Raw genomic sequence first — 23912 nt, forward strand, 5'->3', positions numbered from 1 at the left:
CCAGGGATGGGGCAGCCACAGCTTCTCTGAGTAACCTGTGGCAAGGCCCCTCCACTCTCACAGGGAATGTTCTCCTCAATATTCCATCTAACCCTGCTCTCTGGCAGTGAGAAGCCATTCCCCCTGTCCTGTCACTCCAGGCCCTTGTGAGATCTCTAGTTCTCTCTTCTCTCTACTCCAATTCCAATACACTTCCACAGACTGGAGTTCAGAGATGTTCTACGTAAAGGAATCATGGACCTCATGGTGGAATTGCCTGGGATTCACAGCAGAGCCAACTCTGTGACATGAGGGTGTGCTTTTTGCAGGGGGTTGGTACTGGAACACTTTGGAGTTTACACCACAATTAGAAAAAGTCTCCAGAGCTGAATAAATTACCATTCTCTGTCTAAATAAACAAGCATGGGTGACAGGGATTTTTAGGTTTTGTTGTTGTTGTTGTTGTTTTTAATAAGGAATGTTGTCAGACTTATTTTATTATGCATAATAGAAGGTGGTGAAAAAAAATCGATATAAGCTCTGAATCTAACCTAATTAAAACTACAAACACAATGTTATTTGAATGTCTTACAACATTGTTTAAATCCAACAAGTAGACAAGAAAACAACAAATCTATGCAGGGGTTTTTATACATATGGTGAAGAAAATTTGCAAAGTGTTAAAATATATTTTCTGTTCTGTATGTTTCTGGTACGAGGAAGTGATGTGTGGATTACTGTATATTTATGAACAGAGCCTTGACTTTTACAAGCAATAATCAGCTTCAAAACATACAATGTATATCTTAAAATATCCCCTAAAGCTGCTCATACAAAGTCAAATCCAGTACCTACTAAAGTTCAGCCAGCTGACTCTTTGACTGGGCACTTGACCAGGCCCATGGTAATTGTGAAGTACCTGACAGTCTAATTGTATTCATATGAAAAAAATCACATTGCATAGATTTAAACAGGAAGACATGCAATAACAAGACAAGTCACAGTATAGCAAAAAACCTTGTTTCTTTGGTGAAACAAAAGCATATATAAAAGTTACAAAGATTTTAGACTTTCATTCACAAAAAAAAAAAAAAAACTCAGACATTCACATTATACACTATACAAGATAATAATATAAATAGAAAAAAGTATTATGTGCATTGTTTGGGGGAAGGGGTGGGCAATGAACCAGCCAACTGTGTTGGACACATGAGGGTTGAGCAGCCACGGCCTTTTCCTAAGGGATATTGTCTGAACTGTGATCCCAGTTCCCAGCCTATGGCCTGGTCACTCCATGGGCAGCTCTGCCATGTTAGCCGGCTTTCAGCTCTTATCCTTTCCTTTCCAACCTTTTTCATTACAACCCCACATGAACACAAAGGTGTCAACCTCACATCTGTGTGTATTTGTCATGTTGCTTTAAAAGGTACATCTTAAGGAACTTACTGCTCTTTATTTTCATTTTTTTCCTTTTTTCTCCCTTTTTTTGTTGTTTGTTTTTGTGTTTTTTTGTTTTTTTTTTTTTAAATCTCGTGCCCAAAGGTGTGCAAGGCACTTGGCAGGAATAACAGTCCCTTCTGTGGAGAGATCGTTCCAAATGTTAACTTCTACTTCACTGTACACATCAAGGCCAGTTATCGCACTAACCAGGGTAAGAAACCACAACAGAAAACTCCTACCTACACACTGCACCAGCTACAACCTAATCATCTCCCTGTGCACACACTTCTCTCTAGAAAGCCAAGATCCTGATTCTTCTGTAAGTCACACAGTTCTCACTCATTTAAACTGCAAAACAAATGATCCTGTTGAGCAGGAATTTTGCTCTCTGGGGAAAATAGCAAGTTGAACTGAAAGATGGTTCCAAAAGTGGAGCTCAGGGGCTAATACTGCACTGGTGAGCTCTTTCAATCTTCTTTGTATGGGTAAAATAACATCCAATAAATTAAATCAGTATGGCTTACTTCATTTATTTATGTACGCTTCACAGCTGCAGCATTCATACACAAACATTCATTACTTTATAAAAAGGTTAAAAAATGGTTATATATACAAAATTATTTACTTTTTTGATTTTTGCTTGTTTTTTACAAAAAAAAATCCCCCAAATACCAGGTCTACCTCCATTTTTGGAATGCAGAGACCTGTAATATAGACCTTGTGGTTAATGTCATGAAAGTAATTTTTTTCCTTTCTTTTTTTCCTTTTTTTTTTTCTTCTCCAAAAAAAAAAGTAGCCTTGTTGATAAAGTTAATGTATTAGCACTTGGAATTTTACAGGCTCTCCCTGTCATACAAAACTCCTCCACGCAGTCCTTTCTCATGAGTGGTGAAGCTGGAATGGAGAGCAGAAAAAAATGTTCCATATTGCAGTCCCTAGTTCATGCCTCATGCCACTTTTATGTGCTCTGTCTAAACTTTGCATCTCATGGGCACAAACTGTACCTTGGATGGGAATTGGCACAGTTCTCATAAAAAAAAAAAAAGTCATGTAACTTGTGTGTTTATCTTCACCTGATAACAGCAAATTTCAGTCAGTGAAGTCATTATTTCAACCATTTCCAGCCTAAGTAAACAACATAAAAACAACGTCATAAATGACTGAAGACCTCTGAGGCCGTTCTAACCATAAATATGCCTGAAATTAGTGTGACTTTTCATTTTATATACATGATTTTAAAAACAACACACAAACAACATTAAAATCATCTTATTTACATTTTCATTGGTGCTAAAATCGAGCTGTTTAAATATTGCAGAAGGCTGGTACATATCATTAAAATGGTCCACACCGATGGCATATAGAAAACTAATAATCTTTACAGGCTGGAAATGGTTTCCTTTTATCCCCATAAGCACTTCTCCTCTTTTATTTATTTATTTATTTATTTCTTAAATTTTATGATAAACACCTTATCTTTTTTTATTTTTTTGCAAAAACACATTGTGAATACTGCAGTCCGTAGTTTTCAAAACAAGTTGATAATACTCCTATAAGTGATAGAAAAGGCACAGGAAGTTATGACTTTGGCTGAAATGGTGGAGATCCCCCGTTCACCATTTAGCTCTCAGCGCCTTGAGTCCTGCCATGTCCTCATCCAGCGGTGGTAGTGCTTCGACGAGTTTAGTGATGTTCCCTTCCCCAGTGAGGAGTGTTTGTAGTAGTATTTCTTAGAGTAAGTCCTTTGGTATGTGGATGCTGCAATGAGAAGGAGGAAATTAAAAAAAAAAAAAGGGAAATTAGTTTAAAGTTCTTTAATTGGCTACATTTCATGACACAGGTCTGTTAATTCTTGGTTAATTAGAGAGTTATGCTATGACTGCTATGACTATGAGTGCGATGACTGTGCTACAGGCAGGAGAAGCATCTCTTACACACAATGGCAGAAAAAATCATTAGTGATATTAGGAACCTGTTGATTCCAGAAATTATAACCGTGTTATTGTTTATTTTTAAAGAATCTCAGTGCCTTCTGTAAAGACAGAAAGGAAATATTTTCATTAATATTTTAGTAGTTTTGGAGGGTTGATATTCCTTCCTATGGACAGAGCGAGCAGTGCTGCTGTCACAATCTTTCATACCACATTTGCTCTTCTCTTATTAATTACTCATTACTTATTGATCATAAATTTTCCTACTGTTTCTGGTCTGGCACTGTTTTGCTTTCAAAGAACTCACGATTCATGCAGGTAATTTTGGGCATGTCCCATCTTCCATTCCCTTGGCATCGAATGGTTGGGATGTGGCGCTGGATGAAACCGTCTTTGCAATGGTATCTGATGAGGGAGTTGATCTCGTAGCGAGGCTTCATCTTTCCAAAGGTCTTGGCATTTTCCACAACAGGAGGCTGACCACAGGCAACTTGAAGGAAGAGAGAACAACACCCAAAACATCACCCTGCAAACCCACTTTGTGCTGGGACTGCCCACTGAGCCCTAGCTAAGGGAACGGGTCAGGGGACCTCAGTCAGACCCCTAAGAGGCACATCCAGACAAGGACAGGGGGATCAGTCTTTCCTGTAGCTCTCCAGTCTTGTAGACCAAACACAGTAGTAATGTAGATTGGAAAATGGCAGATACTGTGGTTAGTATCCCCTTTCTGGTTTAAATTGTGATGTAAATTAGAGCCAAAACTGTGGGCACAGTCACACAAAGAAGGGTGACTTTCAAAAAAGTCTTTCAAAAGCCTGAAAACCAGTGAAGTTACTACGGGCATTTAAAAAAAAAAAAAAGTCTCATTTTCAATATTTCTCATGTCTTCCTCAATGACACTGTTTAAAAGGACTTAAAACTGAATCCACCAAGGCCCAGAGAACATGTTAATACAAAGTTTTAAATGCCAGTTTAGAGAATTATGCTTTTTGTCACTGGAAAGTTTGTACCTGTTGCTTTCTTGCAGGTGTAGGTCAGGTGATAATTGCATGGTACATCATTCCACTGCCCATTCTCGTGCCAGATTATAACAACACAGTCTTCTCCAGCAGAAAAGAAGCTGTCTGGCTGGTTTGGTCTCCAGTTCTCATATTGCTGCAGAGAGGTGAAGCAAAACCATGATCCCCAGTGCTGGAGAACATTCACATTCCATTTAACAGAAGTGCACCTTTGGTGAACAGCAATCTCAATTGTTTGATTCAGGCTGTTAAGCATGGACTAAATAAAGCTAGATTTATGAAATGCTCCCAGTCTATTAACAGGTTTTCTCAACGGGAAAAAAATATTCTGGTCTAACACCTCATTTACTGTAAACTGATGTCAGGTGAACAAAACAAAGAGACACAATTCAGCACAAGCAAAACCAGATCCTAAGTGTGTCAAAACCACTCTTTCCTACATAGGCAGACATGAAGTAGAATGCTAGGAAATACAGTAAATAGCCCATAACCCTCATTAGTCCATATCTACAAAGTGGTAAATCACAGACTGGCTTTTTAGACTCAGGTTATTTATTCTCTGACCTCATTTAATGAAGTCACTCAATGAGATGACGTGCAGAATTAGGTGAAACTTAAGTGAATGTTTCCCCAGACCATCCCAGAGTGATGTTTCCATTAAAAATGCTAGGTGGCAGACTGAGCACAGATAGCAGTCTTTCGGCCTTAGAAATGGGCATTCAAATACTGCCCTCTGCAGAAAAGCTGACTTCAGGCATCTATGAACATATATACGAATAAGAGCAGAAAGTGACAAACTGGTTTTAGAAGTAGAAATCCGGTTGTTGGTATGTGCAAAACAAACTAACAAAAAAATCCCACAGAAGAATCTTCAAATGACTGTAAAATATCTGCACAATGTCTTTTTTGGATGAAAATTTGGGAGGATTCAGTCTGTTTTTTCAATCAATCAGGAGGAAAAATAGCAACATAGGGAGTGTCACACCAACTGAAACCTGTGCATCAGTCCTTGTCAGGGACATACAACTTCCTCCTCTAGCAGTCAGCAGAGATGGCATAATCCTGAACCCTTTTCTCCCCTAACCTTGTTCCCAAACAAAGCACAGTAATTTGAGATTTGCACAGAGCAAAGTGAGAGAAGATTTGGAAACCATTCCTAGAGATTTTCGTTGGGATTTCTGTTGTCTGACTCTGAGAAGAATTTAATGAAGGATAAAAATAGATATCTGTAAGAGCTGGAATTCACATAAATGCCAGACATTAACTAGGCAGCTAGCCCCTTGTATGGTCAAAATTACACAGTTTCTACAGTGCTTATATTTTCCTCAGTGCTTACATCCTTCTGTCTAGAGCTAGCCTATATAAATGTCATAAAAGTTTAGCTTTCTATTTTTTTAACTTTATTACATAACCCCTATTCACTGCCTGGGTGAACACATTTTAAAAATAAAGTTAACATGCCCCACACAAGTAGTATTTACCTTCCAATGAATCAAACTACGAAAAAATAAATTAGTTAAGTACTTAACATTTTCCTGCCATGTGTCATCTTACTCATCACAGGTTTTAATTATCCAGGCACTTTAACCATCACAGTCTAAATAAATTTGTTCTGCACTGAGTTTATTACCTCTAATAAACTTCCCCCCTTTTATGTGGAACTAACTTAATTCCATCTTGACTTTCCAGTGTTTAACAGGTCTAAACTACAATGGACACTAACTCATTTACCCAGGTCCAGAATCCATTTGCTTTCAAGAACATGCACAGACACACAAAAATTGAGGAAAGCAGTAAGTCTAACGGTAGAAAATCTGATCAATAATTGAGAGCAAAGGAAAGGCTGCAACAAGCTGTTTCTTGTGGAAATGACACCAGAGAGCTGTTTGCTTCAGCAGGAATCGGAGTGTGGGAATGGAGGATATTTGATGGCTATTGGGGGCGTGTGAGCTGGAGGCGCTCCCACCCTCAGCACACAGACTCCATATACTCTTGCCTCAGCAAAACGATTCCAAAATATGTATTTGCTTTGCTGGCAGGGCTACAGTGTAATGGCAAAGGATTATATCTTGGCCCTGTGGCTTGTTTAAGAATGTCTAATACCCTCCAGCATAACTTGCTATTACCTCACATCTGATATCATAATTGCACAGATTTATTTTGGCTGAGGACCTCTGATTTTTGCCTAGGTTTAGTGCCAGAATTGCTTAGCAGAGGAAGTTCCAGACTTCTGAATTGCTTTCTTAGGTCTCCACCCAGATCTTCTGTAGTTTTTCAGCTCCTTATTTAGCCACTGATAATGGGACAATGATACAAAGAGATTCTCCCTGTTTGAGTGGAATAAATAGCTAGACAAATAAACTAATATTTTGCTTTCCTTTTATGGATTAGATCTTTGCAGGATCATAAGCATGGTTCTGATTTTCATTTACACTAGTGTAACTCAGGTGTTACTGCACCATGTCCAGTAAATATATATCAGCAAAAGAATTAATGGGAAGAAACCCTTGGCAACGCTCTTAGGTTTTGAGTCTATTTAGTTTTGTCTTGTGAATGATACAACTAGGTTAATATGCTAAAGAAAAGCTGATACCACCCTTTTAGTCCTCAGCAGAAATACTTACACCGGGTGATTGCACAGTGACCTAAAAGCTATCACTACCCTGGCTTTTAAGCAGCTTTACTACAACATTTTTTCTCTGGATTAAAATATAAAGTACTTCCAGACCACACATTTTTGGACATATAACCTTAATTATGTACATGACTCAAAATCAGAGGAGGTTTGGCTCAAGACATTTTTCTCCTGCAAGCTGTGGAGAGGCAAAGCAACAATGGAATGACAGAATGGTTTGTGTTGGGAGGGACCTTAAAGCCCATCTTGTTCCCTACCCTGCCATGGGTAGGGACACCTTCCACTATTCAAGCCTCATCCAATCCACCCCTGATTAAGCCTCAGGCTCAGACCGACACTACTGTACCAGCCACTCTGCAAAGCTTTCAGCACCCACAGTGGCAGGAAAATTGGGGCTTTTTCTTAAAAGCCTAAGGTTTCTCTGTAAACTCGTAACTGCAGAACCTAGCCCTGGGGACAGGATTTTGATTCCTATTACCTCCATTTGGTCCTTGGGGAATCACTAGTCTGTCTTGCCACCATTTCAGGCTAAAAATTGGACCTCTTGTTATGCTCTTTATGTCTTCAATTATTCTGTAATAATTAATCTTCCTTGTAGATTTTTTTCTTATTATTGTTGAAATCAAAGCCTACACTGTCACATTGGATTTACTTGTTCCAGCTTTCTCTGCTAAAGGGCCCTGAAAATTTTCCTGCAGGCAGAGAGTGGATGATCCATGACTTAGAGATGGAACTGAGCTGGAATTCAGCTCTTCAGACTTTCTGTGTTGCATTAGGCAATGCACTTGGCTGGCCATTCCCAGTCCATGAAGTGGACTCACAGGGAGAGTTTGGATAGAATGGTTACAAAAGCCCGTGAGGGCATTTTTTTTAAGTTCCACATTTTTGGGAAGGATTTCCTTATATGGCATGGCATTAAGTCACAGCCATGTGGTGTGACAGGCTAGCTAGTCACACAAATCGAGCTAAAGAAGCCAGGATTACAGCAAGAGCTGTAAAGTAAAAAACTTTATTAGCTAGTCACTACTTATTCTCATTCAGATGGCCGCTAATTAAACAGAAGGAGCATAATCTTTCCATAATGAACAAGATCTCACCTTGAGGGAGATTTGTTATTTAAATTCTCAGATAAGCAACCTTCCTTGACGGACTCATTTCCTTAATAACGGGTAATCCACTCAGTTTTGTCAGGTGTTTGCACTACCAAGGTGAATCTGGGAGTAAGCAGAAGCCCAGCTTTGTGACACTCCTTCGGAAATTTCAGCCATTCCTTTATCTCCAAAAGGCCTATCAAGTGGCTGAGATAATCACTTGGATTTTGCATTCCAAAACATTTAATAAGCGCTGTGTTTAATGAAAGACAATAAAATAAAGTACTGCTGCAAACAAAATTTTACTGCTTGACCTCAGTATTGTGTAAAGACCAGTAATTTACCTGAAATACTCCTATTTAGATTTACAGGTTAAGGCTTTTGCCTTTGCCCTTCTGGGCAAAGGAAGCTTGTCTTCAGCATGTTTAGATAACCTTAAAGTACAAATAAAACTGTCTTGGCACTTTTTGGCACTTGTTATTGTGATTTTTATTTTCTTTCATTCTGGCTGCTTCCCTATCTTATTCCTTCTTAATGCAAGACTAATGAGGCAAATTTAAAAAAACAACAAACAACAGTGAGAGAGGTAGGGACTGGCTGACTGGGAACTACCTGTGCCATTTCATCTGAAAGTGAAGCAGCATTTCCTGCCTGGTATTTATGACTAAGCCAAGATCACCACTGCAAACCTCATTGGCCATCATCCTTTTTTTTTGTTGCTATAACAGGAATACACTTTTTTGTTTTTTTCTTCACAATAGCAGACAAAGTCTTAGAAATCTTTATCAAGAAAGCCCCTGAAAGAGACCCTCACTATGGAGGTTCTGCTGTGATTGAATAGCTCAACTAAAAGTTATATCTCACTTTCAGACAGTCCTGGTAATTACTCAGTGGCTGAACTTCGGCAAGATCAGCTCAGGGTTACAATGAGTACATAGACTCCTCATTTGTGGCTCATGCTATTATAGAGCACTGCTACTGTTACATGAGATATTTGGAAAGTTTGAACAGGATTGCATTTTCTCTAAAAAAAAACCCAACAAACATATTTCTATGAAGATTTGGCAATGTCTGAAATACTTCTATTAATGTCACCTGGTATTTAAATGCATTTATACATTGGGAAAGACAGGAAACTACCTTATAGTGTAGACTCTTTTTCACTAAAGTTCACCCCAGTCCTGCAAAGAATTTTTCTATTTAATTTTGTGAATGGGAGCAGTCTGACAGAACTCACCAGAAGAATTCTTGAGACTAAAAACTCCATTCAGTGACTGCTTAAGCACATACCTTGATTTAGAGGCATAGGTGGTGCCTTAAACTCTGCAGGGAAGATCAGATGCCTGAGAGAGGGACCAAGTTAAGGGTATGTGTAAACCTTTGCTGGGAGAAACTCAAATCAATTTGAAGACAACTGCTGTATTTAAACTTATCTACAAGTACACACCAAAATCACATGTCATGATCCTGATGATTTTTTAGGTCATAGTTGAATAGCTTCCCTCTACCTCTTAATCTGAGTTTTGTTTGCATAGGATTTGGGAAACTGGCAGAGCTTGGCCCAGGCAAGAACCCAACACTTGCCATGACTGAGTCACACTGTGAGCAAGACAAACTCCTGAGAAGAGCTTTGCTAAGGACTTTTGCAAAAGATTTCACTTGAAAGGGTTGGGGTTTTTTGGTAACAGAAGAGGTGGGATGTATTGAAAAACTCTCTGAGTCCTATGTAGCAGCTTGAAAAAAAGAGGGACTCTGGAAAACATACGCTCGTGTGTATCTATGGATATCCACAAGAAGTGATTGCAGATTGAATAAGCAGGAAGATATATGCAAAAATAAATACTTTGGGAAAGAAATGTAATTAATAGGAATTAAACTAGTGAAAAAACGCCACCTGATGAAGCTGAAATATAAAAGCACTGTCAATTCTACATTTTGGGAGGAGCCGATTGTGAGGTGGAGCAGATAACCAGTTGACTTTTTTTAAAATAATACCACAGTATGACATTTTTTCCATGAAAAGCGGAAAACAGTGAGCATGGCGATAAACCCCCACTAGGTGACACTGTCTACTCATTACTGAGTCCAAATACCCACTGGAGTACTCCAAAATTATAATTATTCAGAAAAGACACCTCTTTTATTAACTCTTTCAAAGCTAAGTGAACCCATGGACTTTTGTCTGCTCTGTATCATGGTTTTGCTGATTTTTTTTTTAGAGTAATCGCTTTCAACATGGTTCTTACACTGTACAGTTCAATTTTGAGGGTATGCTATGTGTGCTGGGCTTTTGGAAGTCACTTCAGTAAGAGAATTCACTTCAAAAGTAAGTGGCAAAGAGCTGATGAAGTTCTCTTGGTACTGAGCACATGTTTTACTGTGAAAGAAAGGTATGGTAGGGTGGTAAGTGTTGGTTGGTGTAATGTTCTTTGGGAGTCACACTGACATAATTATACGTTCCCAAATTGTATAGGGTGTGACTTATTCTTTTTGTGCACAGCTACCAGGAGAGCCACCGGGAAAAAAAATTTATGTCATTTATGTCAACAATTACTGCAAATTTGAAGCTGCTCAAGATTTTTAGCCCAGAGCCAACAATAATGAGGCTCTGAAGTAACTGCTGACCCCCTTGACAAAAACAAGACAAAACCCCACTTTGTCCAAGAGGACCTCCTGTACTGCCTACGGCATCCTGGACCGAAAATATACCTGTCATTAATAACATTATATAGTTCTCCTCCATTTGAGTGCAGGTCAAATGAGCATCTTAAAAAGAGGTCGTAATGACTGACTGCAGCACAGAACCAAAACATTTGGTAGGTTTAAAATCTCCTTCTCCAAGGACCCTGTGGGACACGGGCACAATGAGCTTTTTGTTTGCAGCTGACTACAGCACTTTTTTAGTTTGTTTGCTTTATTTAACCCAGAGAGGCAGGCTCCTTCCCTACAATACTCTGTGCCTTTTTGAAGGGTTTTTTTTTGTGTTTGTGCTCAATGAAGTTACTCTTTCTGAGAGGGGTGCAGTTACAGATTTTTTTTTTACTCAAGTTAAAGCTTTCTGATTCACCAGCCAGTAAAGGAGGGAAAAGAGAAGGCTTTGTTTTCACCAGAACTAAACTTCTGGTTGTTTTCTTTTTTCATTTTTTTTTTTTTTTAAATGTAGCTACCTAACACTGACAACCTGAGCACCAGCTTTGCAGAACACAAAGCATAAGTGCTCCTGTGATAAAGGGAAGGAAAACCAGCTCAGGTTCTCTAGGCAGCATTAAAAGTGGCAATATGCCCCATTACTTCCCTGGCTGGCAGCACTCTCTCAGTGACAGACAATCTGGCCACAGACACTGGCCAGCTCCTTGTTGCAGCACTAATCTTATGTAATGGGGGTGAGCTCACCGCCCTGAAAAGTTCTAATTATCAGCAGCATTTTCCAGAGGATGTGAATAACCCCCCTTGTGAGGCACCACCCCAAGTAGCCGTATGGGCTTAATCCATAACATGAATAACTCCTTCTCTGCTGTGCCTGTCACAAGGGTCCTTAGCAGGGAAAACCCAGCCGTCTAAATACAAAGGGGAAGCTGCCAAAAGCAACACCAGATTTTTCTTTCTTTTTTTTTTTTTTTTCTTTTTTTTTTCTTTTTTTTTTTTTTTTTCTGTTTGGATGGGTGTGCTTTACAGCTGTAAAAGTTGGTATTCACAGGCCTAAGTGAACTACTTAAATTTAGTTTTGCCCAGGGATCTTTTCCAGTATCACATTTTGTTCTCTTTCCCTTTGATCAATTATTAAATGTCTCCACTGATGACGTAAGTTTTGGTGTTTTGTAGTTTGTATTGCATCACATTTAAAGTATAAAAAGATACAAATAGCATGGACAAATTTCTCTGTCCACATTGTTCTGACTGTTTAGGTCTCTGTGTTTTTCCCAAAGTTGTTTTTATTGCTCAGTGCTTTCCATGATAATTGTGGGATGAAGATTGCCCATGATACATCCTTAAGGAGTTGTTCACTATTCAAGAAATGCTGGGAGCAAAGTCTACAGGAAAGTGCAAGAATAATTTTGATTCTGTAGTTTTCTAAATGCAAATGAAGACAATATTTAGCCATTTTCACTCCAGTGCAGAATATAAATCAGAGGAAAACTAATGTTTCTCCCACACCAAGAGCCAACAGAACAGCCCTGTAACTACCCTGCAACAGAAGGAAAAAAGAGTTAACAAAATATGCTCTTAAAAATACTATAAAATTCTCTTCTGCCTCTTCAGTCTATCCCTGTAATCATACCTGAAATGCCTTGAGCAGAAATTGGCTTGATTTTCAGTGAATAACAAAGGTCTAAAAATGTTGGGGTGTTGCGAGTTCTCTGAACACACTTCAGTACCTGCTCTCACTGCCTTCACCTCTGAGACAAATTATCTGAACTCAGGGGCTGAGCAGATATGCCAAAGTTTTCAGTTTACGAATTCCCTTCCTGCTGCTCCACACAATTTTGGGTGCTGCTCCCAGTCCAAGCCCATGACTGTGGCAGTAGCCCTTGATCTCCAGCTCTCAGTGAACTTGCTCCACATGTGAGGATCCCTGAGATTTCCTGAAAGAACATTCACTTTTTTATGTTGTACTAACACAGCTGCCATTAGCTTCTTTCCCTTCATAAGAAAAGGGAATGACTTATGCTGCCAAAGTGGTTCATCAGCTCCAGAACATGAATCCACCTCTCTCAACTATCAGAAACATTGAAAAATTATTTCTTTCCTAAACAGGAAAAAAAAAAAAAGAGAATTAAAAGAAAGACAGCAGAAACATGTTGGGACAAATTTCTTCCTGCCATGGGGATACAGTACAGCAAATCAGAACAAATCACATACGTGGGAGTGGCCAATGGATCCCACAGCTTAGTATAATTATAGCTTATTTTATTCTGCTTATTGGCTTTGGCTAAGCTCCAAGCTTAGCCAAGGAGCTCTTTGAAGATATGCTCTGACCTTAACCAATAAGCTTCCAATTTTAATTTTTTTTAAGAATCTGCAAAAAAGACAAATATAAGCAGATTGGTCTGACCAATGAAATCCAGTATAATGATGTATCAGTTACCTGGAAAGCAATTTCTTTAAGAAAAAGTACCACCTGGACTGACAATTAGACTTGAATGCATGAGAGGTATGACACAACTACATTATTCATGTAATTTTTCACTTCTCAAGCCCAGTCTGTGTTTGGGATTTAGTGAATAAAGAATGCTGAAAAAGTGTGTTTTACCAGCATACGGTGAGACTTCATCTACACCACTCAGCCCCTTGCACAAGATTATGTCACTTTGCCTGAAAGGCAGGAAACTGCTAAGCAGTTTTAAATAAAAAAAATCAACAACAACAAAAACCCAAATCAAAACCCAAAACACTTTACAGTTAAGAAATAAACCTACCAAAACACCCCAAAAGTACCCAGATAATGATGCATTAGACACTTAGTGAGGTAGATCTAAAAACCTCTTCAAATTCTCTCTGCAGTAGCAGATTTGCAATACTGTGATTTAGGAGTGGACCAGTGGATAATTTTTTTTGTCTTAAAACTTTTTTTGAATGGAAAACAGGTAGATTCAATGTAGATATGGACAAAAGTTATGTGGGCCAAGAAGTATTAAATACTATTTCTTGCTTTCTCACTGAATCTGTACTTGCTTCATTATTCAAGACACCAACATTTTTCTTGGGGAATTCTGAGAATCAGAGCATGTATTTACTCTTCATTTATTCCAAGACTTGTTTTCTGTCATTATTTTTGTTCAGCATAATTCCAGTTGATGCACAAAAAGCACATACAGGAATAGAGGGGCTTTTTTGACTGCTGCTGGTTTTGATGAATTGCTAACAGCTAGTACTTTCTAGAAGGGTTAAAAAGAACGAATTCCAAAATATCAAGGGTGTCTGATTATTTTTTTTCCACTACTATGCAACTAAACAATAATTTTCAGTAGATCTGTGAGCCTGTCAAAGGTACTCTGCATTCAGTGTACGTTTCCCAGTGAGAACCTTAATTCTATATTCTCATGTACATGCTTTGTCCAACTATCATATTTAATAGTGGCTGGCATTTGGCCTCAGTTAAAAGGAAAAAAAAGGAAAAACAGAAACAGGCATAAGCTGAAAATGTCAAAAAATTACTGATTTCCCTTTTAGGGGTAAAGTTAAATAAAAATAAAAAAAAAAAAAAAAAAGGAAATGTATTTGGGTATTTGATCCCTTTTCCAGAAATTGCTAAACAAATACATGCCACCTGGCAAAAGAGTTCCTGTCTATGTGCTGCATATTCCAGTTAGTTTCCTCATGTTTGTGGCAAAGGAGTGATGCAAACCTTGTTCCATAATCTTCAGTAATGGTGCCTTTGGTTCAAGGATTCACAATTCCAGGGGCTTTTTTTTTTTTTGTTTAAGAAAGAAAACTCATGTGAAAGAGAAATCACTAAAATTTATCACACTATGGTGTAAACAATTCCGTCCATAACATGTTTTGCTGCTGCTGCTGTTGTTGTTGTCAATTTGCTTTTTCTTTGAAGAAAGAAAGCATCAGAACAGTGTGGGGTTTTTTTCAATCCAAAACCTCATAAAATCGTGTAATCATGATTTGTAGATTAAATCAAGATCTTATTGGAGAAAATTCAAAGTAGTATCAAGATAAAGATGAAAGTACATAAACTTGTAGATGCCCAACCAGTTTTCTGATAGTATCTCCAAGACAACTATTATCATGGGGACCCTCAGCAGAATTGACAAATTTTCCCCTATGCCAGAAGTGTTAAACAGAATTGTAGATAGAGAAGAATATTTTGGAGAGCACATCAAGCTGGGAAACAAATTTAGAAACAGCTGAAGTACAGATGCATCCTGATATGTAAAACATATGAAGGCTATTTAGGCTTTGACTGTAGGAAAAACCCATCCCTAAATTCAGAAATTCAAGTTACAACCTGAGTGTTGATGTAATAAGTCTGATTTTTATGATCACAAATTGTACTAATGCATTTAACACTATCATGAATACTACTCAGCTGCAACTACATAAAAGAGGCAATTTTTTTTACCTACATAGTATTCAAATTCATTGCAAATTTAGAACATCATCAGGGAAATACATTTGATGCATATATTTAATTAGGTCATCATTTCTATTAATCACTAGAGAGGTTATATATCACTATAACCAGAACTGTGATTAGAAAGTATGAGAAATGAGTTAAAAGCCAGGACAAAGGAACAAATGAGGCAGTTGGTCAGCACCACAGGATGCAGAATCCATATGGAATAAGTTATGAGGGAAATCTATTGAAGCAGTGAACATAAATGATTTCAAGAGACACCTAAATTGTTTCTGAAGGAAGAGACAGAGGGAAGTTGTTAAAATTGAAAGAAAAAGAAAGTGAGATAAAAAAAGATCAATCAAAACAGAAATCTGTTGGACAGATGCTCTTATTCTGTTCCTAGAAAATCTTAATTTCTTAAAATTGAAAATTACAGTAAAAATATAACACCACATTTGGTCAGTAGCCTGAATTAAGAAGTAGGATCTCAGTTCTAATTTCAATTTTAATTTGCCTGCCTTGCCCCAGGTGTCTTTCTACATAAATTGCAGCAACACATGCACATGTGTGTCCAAAGGCTTTCTGATTTCAGAATTCACAACTGGAAAACAAAATAATAAACATAACTAGTTTGGGGGTTTTTCCTTAATGTAATTTTCTTCAATGGGTGTTAAATAGCAATAATTCACCTGCCTCTTCTACAAAAGAGAGGGGTTTGAGTTGGAAAGAGCTTGATCAGATTCTGCATTCACCAGCTTTTTGATTCTCCTTCTGCTGATTCTCCTTCTTGTTTTAAGGCAGAAAGAGGTATCAATAGCATCCTAAAATGTTATGGGTGAATTATTGGTTGCAGGCCCACTGAACCACCTCAGAATGGCTATTTCTCCACCCCAGCTGTAGAGCTGCCACATAGAACAGGCTCCAGCAATACCTGGGAGGCTCCTTTGTGCGCTCCACAGACCCAGCAAACGCAACAGCTGGAATACCAGATCCTCACCCAAAAAATGCATCCTGCTCCATGGTCGGGGAACTGCTACACATGCCCTTGTGTAAGACAAGAAATGCCCAAACCAGCTCCACCAGAGACTCTTAAATTACTACTCTTTGAAATCCTTGAGATTTCTCACACATACAAAAATAGGAAGTAAGAACAAGACTTCAGAACTAAACCACAAAATGTTAGTTATCCCAAAATGATTTCACTGGCTGTTTGCTCAGGTCCATATTTGGTGGCAGCTTTTTTTTTTTTCCTGCACACAACTTCTCTCCTTGCTGGTGGGAATTTGCTAAGCGACCAGAAAAAGAAATGGATGAGTGATTTCATTTCAAAGGCATCTTACCAGTGGGCTACCATCAGTCCAGCGGAAATCACGCTCAAACATCTTGTCATTGAGGCCAATCCACTGGTAGTCGTGCCCAATACCTAGGGAACCAGAAGGGTATTTTCATCAAGCTTCCCATAAATGGAACGGATTTCACCAAAGAAAATAATTTTACACAGACGTGAATCAGACATCCTGTCCTTAAGATTCTTCTACTCATTATGCAAACAACTGTTTTACAGACCCTTTGCCGGTTTTGTTTTGTTTTAAATTTGGAATGTCTATAAAAATGCAGATTCTCATCTAACATTCTTAAACAACCCTGTCTCTTCACTTCTGTTGGTGTCTACCAAGGGAAACAGAATTAGTTTTCTACCTGAGCGCATATGAGAGGGAGAAAAAAAAAGGCAAATATAATATTAAAATAACGAAATCATGTATTATAGTCTACATTTTTCAAGTTTTGGTACGGCTGTGACCTGTGTTGTCTAGATTTAGCAACACAACACAGCGAGACTATTTCTGTAGGCCAAACTAATACGATATATGATGGTGTGGGCATTGATATCATGTGCACAAAAAGATCTTAAGCCTCCAGAAAAATAATGTTTCAAGAATTTCCAATGTCAACATTAAAGTTCCTATCTTCTTCCCCCCATCAAAAAGTGCCCTCTTTTCCCCCAATAAGGTATTTTCTATGCAACAAAAAATAACTTAATAGTGACAGGGAACTTGCATTTGACTGTAGAAGTAAACATTAAGAACACAAAGTGTGCCTTTTAAACATTCTAAAAGTATATTTTAAGATGGAGTTGTAAAAGCTGAGTAGTCAGGAGGGTGTTTCGCCAGCTCTGAATCCTCAGTGACCAGAGTCATGGAATATCCTGAGTGGGAAGGGACCCACAAGGATCATCCAGTCCTGGTCCTGCATAGGACCGTCCCCAAGAGTAACAAAATGTGCCTGAGAGGATCATCCAAACGCTTGAGCTCTTCAGCCTTGGTGCTGTGACTGTTGCCCTGGGGAGCCTGTTCAGTGTCTGACCACCCTCCAGAGGAAGAACTTTTTCCTGACATTCAACCTAAGCCTGCCCTGACACAACTTCAGGCATCCCCTGGGGTCCTGTCCCTGCTCACACAGAACAGAGATCAGAGCTGCCCCGCTGGAGGATCTGCAGACCCCCATGAGGTCTTTATATCCTTCTTAAACTTTACCCCCCCCAAAGCTGGAGGCAGAGGAGCCCTCGGATGGGGCACATACGGTTGACGAAGATCTGCTCCTCATGGGACAGGATGCTGGTCAGATGAGCCCCCTGGAGCCGACACTCCCGCTCTGCCGTGTCCCACGTGCGCCGGTGCGCGAAGTACTTGTAGCACTGCCCCTGGAACTTGTGCCAGCCGTAGTCACAGGTCTCTGTATCTGTGGCAAACAAATAAACCACTTCTCTGTCAGTGGGTAAGAAACAGAGGGAAGTTTTGTGCAAGCTGATGGATTTTCTGTAGGGCAAAGCTCCAAGAAAAAAACCCACCTTTTAAGTAGTACAAAAGCAAACATTCATCCATGAGACCTCATTTGCAGATAGTTCTGTTTATCCAGTTTCAGTAAAAGCTGCAAGAATACTACTTATCTAAGGAGTATAACTGCAACTGGAAACTTTGTGAGTTTCCACTGATGGAACTAGGCTCTGTTTGGGCCATCTCAAGAGAACATCATCCATCACTCTGGATGAACGAAGTGCCTGGATGTTCAACTGCGGTTATTCTACATCTCATCTGAGTTTTCTGAGTCTGTGTATGTGAATGAGAATTTTTACTTGCAAGGACAAACAGTTCTTTGAGTTAATGTACTGAATTACTTTTGGAAGAAAATTATGAATGAAAATAATACAAAGGAAAATTACTGTGATTGTTCAGCCCACAGAAGCAAAGATGCAATATTGTCTTTCTGAACTTACACCTCCAAATGCTGCCCCAAAACCCATCTTCCTTGACAAAGTCTAACTTAATAAACTTTAGGCATCAGCTTCTTGGGAAGGTTGCAAAGCTGAAATACAAAGTAATGAAATTGTACATTGTCTGTGCTTCTCTGAGGCATAGTGCCGATAAGAAAGAATCACAGACAGAAGTTCACACCAGCCAGTATGTCCTTCCATCTAAAGAGAAATAAACTTGAACCTTGGAACAGGAACAACCTGTAGATTTGATGTTAATTATTTTCTCAAGTTAGGCAGCTGTAAACAGAGTAGATGGCAAGAAACTGCACCTTTTTGGTTCCAAGTTTGCTGAATGAATCACAGAAAAAAGTCAACATTAATAAGATGGACAAAATAAATGTGATGTCTGAATGTATCTGAGCTGTGCTTGAGAATGACAAAAACTTGCCACTGATAAGAGAGTGTTTTAGGGAGGAGTGGGAGAAACAACAGGGAAAACACAGACAGTTTTGAGCTATGACAGACAAAATGGCATCATAAAGGACACTTCAGCACAAGATTACAGCCTATTCCAACCACAGCTATCTCACCCTGAGGGGCCTCAGTGGCAGGATGTTGAAGAACAGAAACACAAAGCCTGACTTCCCACACCCCACCCACCCACCAGGAATTTACCCCTTCCCACCAAGTTTTATCAATCCCTGAACAAAACTGTGCCTGAAAGCAACTCTTTGGCCTTTCCAGAGGTATAAAGGTGTCCTGGGTATGAAACTGGATTTCTTATTTTCAGTAAGTCAATATAGTCAATGGTCAATAACAAGCTTTGGTCAAAAGGGCTCTTTTTGCATTAGTACAGAAACAGCCTATTATTGCAGAACATGCCAAGGACAGATGACTGAAAATGCCTTAACTAAGACATTACTTAGCTTTGAGATGCTACCACAACTGCAGAATAGTTTTTCACAACCCCAGTCGGGTTCTCAATTCATAGCAGGAAGAGGCCATTCACATCCCGAAGCAGAAAAGTGCCTATTTTTATGAAAAAAATTTAAATTCCTCATAACAAAAACTACACTTTAGATGTATATAAATGGACTTTAAAGTGCAAATATGTCACATCAAAGGCTTACTATAATTCCTCTGATACTGGTAACACAGCAGTCATTGTCTTAGGAATTTGGTACCAAAATAATTTCCCAAAAGTCATTAGTACTGACATAAATATAATGAATGCAAAGGCATAATAAAGTTTACACTGGTTATCTTCCTTTTATTTTCAGAAAGTTGAACTGTAGGAAACTGCTTGTACCTTGAGTAATCTCAGTTACGAAAAAAGAAATGTAATCTACACTACCAACTTGCTAGATTTTTTTATCTTTTCCCTCTTTGTATTCTGTGTGAGGTACAGGATGTAGATACATCTTTAATCTCTGATATCTAGGTAATTTTAAAGCTTAGTCTGCCTTTGGCCTTCTAGAACATTTCTTTAACCACACGAGGCTGACTAACAGTCCTATGTCCTTTGTGAAAGCTCTCCAGGTTTTATTATTTGTCTTGTTCAGGGACTCCTTTGTCCCACAGGAAACAAGTCAGATAATAACAAGGAGGTTTGCATGCTGAGAAAAACGTGGCCAGAGAGGATTTCCACATTATTCTAATCAAGACCTCTCCTAGGGAAGGAGTGAAGGATTTGAGAGAAGATCTGCTGAAAGACAGGTAGAGGAGGTAAAGAGGCCTGAAAAAAAAACCTAAGAGGACCGTGTTCAGAAAATAAGATACAATGGCCTGAGTATCAATCATAAATAACACAACTTTTCTTCTTAAGATAGAAAGTGTCAAACAGTGACCAGAGAGTTCTTTATTTAAGTGCATGCACTGCAATGCACATCCAACTCCTCCCTCCTATACAAAATTGTACATTGCCTTCCAAAACAGAAATGTTAAATAACTTCTTCTGCCCCTGTTGGTAGTCCAAAAATCTAGAAAAGCAGAAAAAGACAGGACTGATGGCCATAAAATACATAATGTTTGCACATGAGGGAGAAGAGGGTAGTTTTGTTTTGGGTTGGTGAGTGGTTGGGGGTTTTTTTTGTTGTTTTTTTGCTTTTGGTTTGTTGGGGTTTTTTTGTTTGTTTGGGGTAGTTGAGTTGGTGGTTGTTGTTGTTGTTGTTGCTTTTTTTATTTTTGAGAGGAGGGGTTGATGAGAAAAGGGGAAAAATGAACAGGGAAAGGAAGATTCAGGAGGGCAGAGGATGAAAAATGCAAAACCAGCCAAGTAAAAATGTGGGGACTGCTTCGTCCCTGCACTCATCAACATCTTTGTCCTCAGCTCATGTAACTTACCAGAAAAAGAGAGCTGCAAGGCTGACAGAGAGGTAAGGGTTCCATATGGGTATAAACTTTTAATGCCTTTACTGAACCAGTAAAGCCTAATTGCAGGTGGCTGTAAATTTTCTGACTCAGTCACCTGCAAGCAGAGTAGGTGCAAGCACTTACTCCACATTCATTGTGTACTCAGCCAGGGAGGCAATCACAGACCTCTGTAACCTTATCCCAGAATGTGATGGAAAGAGCTAAACACTCATATTTATGGTGTTTTGAAACTTGTCTCACTAGCGTTAAGATTTATGACAATTTACGGGAGTATTTGGGTGATGTGTGGAAGGAGTTATTTTCGCAGCTTCGTCCCTCTGTAGCTGCAATTGTACATGTGTGACAACATCTCTAAACTCTGCATTAAAAAAAGAGTTGTCTGTAGGTTTAATACATAGATAAGTACTGCTTTTTCAATAGCTGCAGTAATCTGCTGACAATAGGTCCCTTGTCTTTAAAGAAATACCATAAGGGGCTTAAAGAAAATAAAGACTGACACAGGTACTAGAACATAAAGAGAGTCTTACTCAGCTGTGAATTTTATCTATGACTCTCTGTCTTCAGCTAATGAACAAATGCCAGAGGCTCATTAGCCCACACTTCTTGAGAAGAAACCCATTTTTCTCGTACATATTCAAAATAATCCCTTCTCCTCTGAAAGACATCAGTAAGAGACCATCTGTTTTCAGAAAGTATCTTTGCACTAAGCCCTTCTCAACTACTTCAATCCCCAGCTACCAAGTCCTAGGAACAAAGTGAATTAAATAAGACTGGAGTAATCACAGACACTGGAATGATGAACTTGGGTTATTAAAAAAACCATTGTTTCTAATATGATAATTAAAAAAACCCAGTTGTCTTGTCTTCAAAACCTGGAAGAGAACAGCTGGTTGTACCATCCTGAGGAGCCTCATCCTGTACAAACAGGTGTTTTGGGGATATTTATGCATTGTAAGAAGTGATGTTCAGATGTCACCAAGTGTCATGCAGAACGTGCATCTGTACTTTGAAAAGATACAGGTGATGGGCAAAACAGGGTCTAAGAGAGGTACTCCACTCACTTTTGATCTCGTCTGAACCAGAAGTGATGCTACCTGACTGAGCTAACAATCTAGTTTAAAAGTGAACAATTTCAGCTGCTCTGTTTCTAAGACAACTTTAGCTCTCTTCAGGAAGATGTTCCTGGGCTCAGACTGTTGAACTGTTTCCACCTGGCAAAAAAAGGGGTGCCAGGGAGCCAGTCCCATGGCTGAGTCTCAGGACTGATTTCCCTCATCCGGACTGGACCTCCTAGAAGGTTCCTCTCACTCCTACCATCCCAAGCTCCCTGATATGCAGCTGTGATGTCCCCCACTCACATCCCCTCCAAATGCTGACACAGGCATGACACCTCAACTGGAGATCCCTTAGTATTGAACAGTCTCACAGGGGCATCTGGGTGAAATTCTGAGCTCTGAGTTTCTTTCTGCACCAGTGGTGCAGATGTGATGGAATCACCTCCTACTTTTTGAGCCTCATTTCCAGAGGAAGCCCATGCTCCCTTCTCCTGTTCCCTGACCCCCCATGGCATTTTGAATGCTCAGCAGTGTGCCTAAGAAAGCCCTTCAGCTTGATTTTTTTTTTTTTAAGTTTTCTAAAATGAATACTATATTTGAAGGGGAAAAAAATAATGAAATAAAATCTCAGTGTATTTTTCTGTGAGCACCATCTTTTCTGTGGCACCAAGGCAACACATTCTATCATCCTGGCTGGTCTTTAAATCTAGTGAGGTCAGGACTGGTGCCTTGAAATAAAGCCTGCTTGCCAGACAACCATGTCTGAATCACCAACACAGTTTTATTTTGTCTGGTGGAACGGAAATTTGGCACTAAAACCTTTTCCCAAATCCCAAACCACTGGAGGACTTTAAGTGGAGGAAATTTAAATTCCAAAGCTGAGAGAGCACAACTCTGGTTCTGATTGACAAACTAGGAAATGTTCCCATTTACCACCTGAAATGCACTCTCAGGTCATAAAAAGGAGCTTAAAGCTACCATGGTACTCAGAGCCACTCACTGCTATGGATTTGCTGGAATGAAGGGGAGGAAGAAGGGAGTGAGAACATTTATTTCTTTTGTTGTGAAAACACTGTCAATTTATAATTTGGGACACAAGATTCAGAAAGTCGTCTCAAGTTGCAAGGTTAGCCAGACTACTGAAAAAGGTTAAACTTTGAAAGGTACTGGTCAGGTCTGAGATTTTTCAGCTCTGACAAACAAATCTCTATAAATTGAGCTGGAAGAGTTTGCAAACTGCTCTTCACTGAAACTGAGAAACAAACATGAAAATACACAACATTAATTAAACAAATCCAAAGGTTTAGTTCATTCGCCTGTGACCAAAAATATTCAACTGAAGAAAAAGAAAAAAATATTTTCATGAGCTGAGCAACTACATTTTAATACACCATTTCTTTTCCCATGGAAATGCCTTCATTACTTTTATTAACAGAATACATTTTGCTACTCTAGTCCTCCTCCTACATATTGAGTAAGCATCTCGTACTATAAATGTTTCTTGTAAATACAGTGGCATTTCTTGCAGGGAACTTTCTAACAATTACAGAGACATGGATATTTAACCTTATTTCATCTGCCAGTTTAGAAAGCCTCTTACAACTTACTTGTATAAGTAACTTACTTGTATAACTATAAATCCTCTACCTGCTTTGGCTGAAATAACTACAGAACAAGTAATTTTGAAAATTCTGGGATAAAGCTGTAAAATCTATGGCTCTCAGTGGATGAATACATAATCTGAATTATTCAGTAGATTATTCCTACATGACTGATGTTTATTGGAGGTGAAGGGTTCTGATATGTCTTACAGTGTGTGTAATTTTTTAAGACAGAAACTCAGTCAGTTTAGGAGGCTTTGCCTAGTTACTCCAGAAGGGTGTTGGAATGGAAAAGGACAATCTCCATCACCACAGGCTGAAGAACACACCTTACCTTGCTCACAGAGAGCACCTATGTAGCTCGGCAGGCACAGGCAGGTGAAGGTATTGAGGCCATCAATGCATGTGGCTCCGTTCCTGCATGGGTTGGACTGGCACTCATCAACATCTGCAGCAAAAAGATAAG

At 39.0% G+C, this 23912-nt stretch overlaps 1 protein-coding gene across 4 annotated transcripts in view; it reads right to left on the bottom strand.

Moving 5' to 3' along the window:
- Positions 1-424: 424 nt before the first annotated feature.
- Positions 425-23912, bottom strand: part of VCAN (versican) — a 97232-nt gene continuing 73744 nt past the window's right edge. For all 4 annotated transcript variants that reach the window (XM_051806763.1, XM_051806764.1, XM_051806762.1 and 1 more), the window contains 6 exons: positions 23781-23894; positions 17745-17903; positions 16505-16587; positions 4361-4505; positions 3658-3840; positions 425-3177 (listed from right to left, as the gene is read on the bottom strand). In XM_051806763.1, coding sequence (XP_051662723.1) covers positions 3047-3177; positions 3658-3840; positions 4361-4505; positions 16505-16587; positions 17745-17903; positions 23781-23894 — 815 coding nt within the window. In that variant the 3' untranslated portion in view covers positions 425-3046. The remainder of the gene's footprint in view (positions 3178-3657; positions 3841-4360; positions 4506-16504; positions 16588-17744; positions 17904-23780; positions 23895-23912) is intronic.

This window comes from Manacus candei, unplaced genomic scaffold (assembly GCF_025592945.1).
Source record: "Manacus candei isolate 608988 ecotype Guabito, Panama unplaced genomic scaffold, ASM2559294v1 h1tg000068l, whole genome shotgun sequence".
Taxonomy (NCBI): Eukaryota; Metazoa; Chordata; class Aves; order Passeriformes; family Pipridae; genus Manacus; species Manacus candei.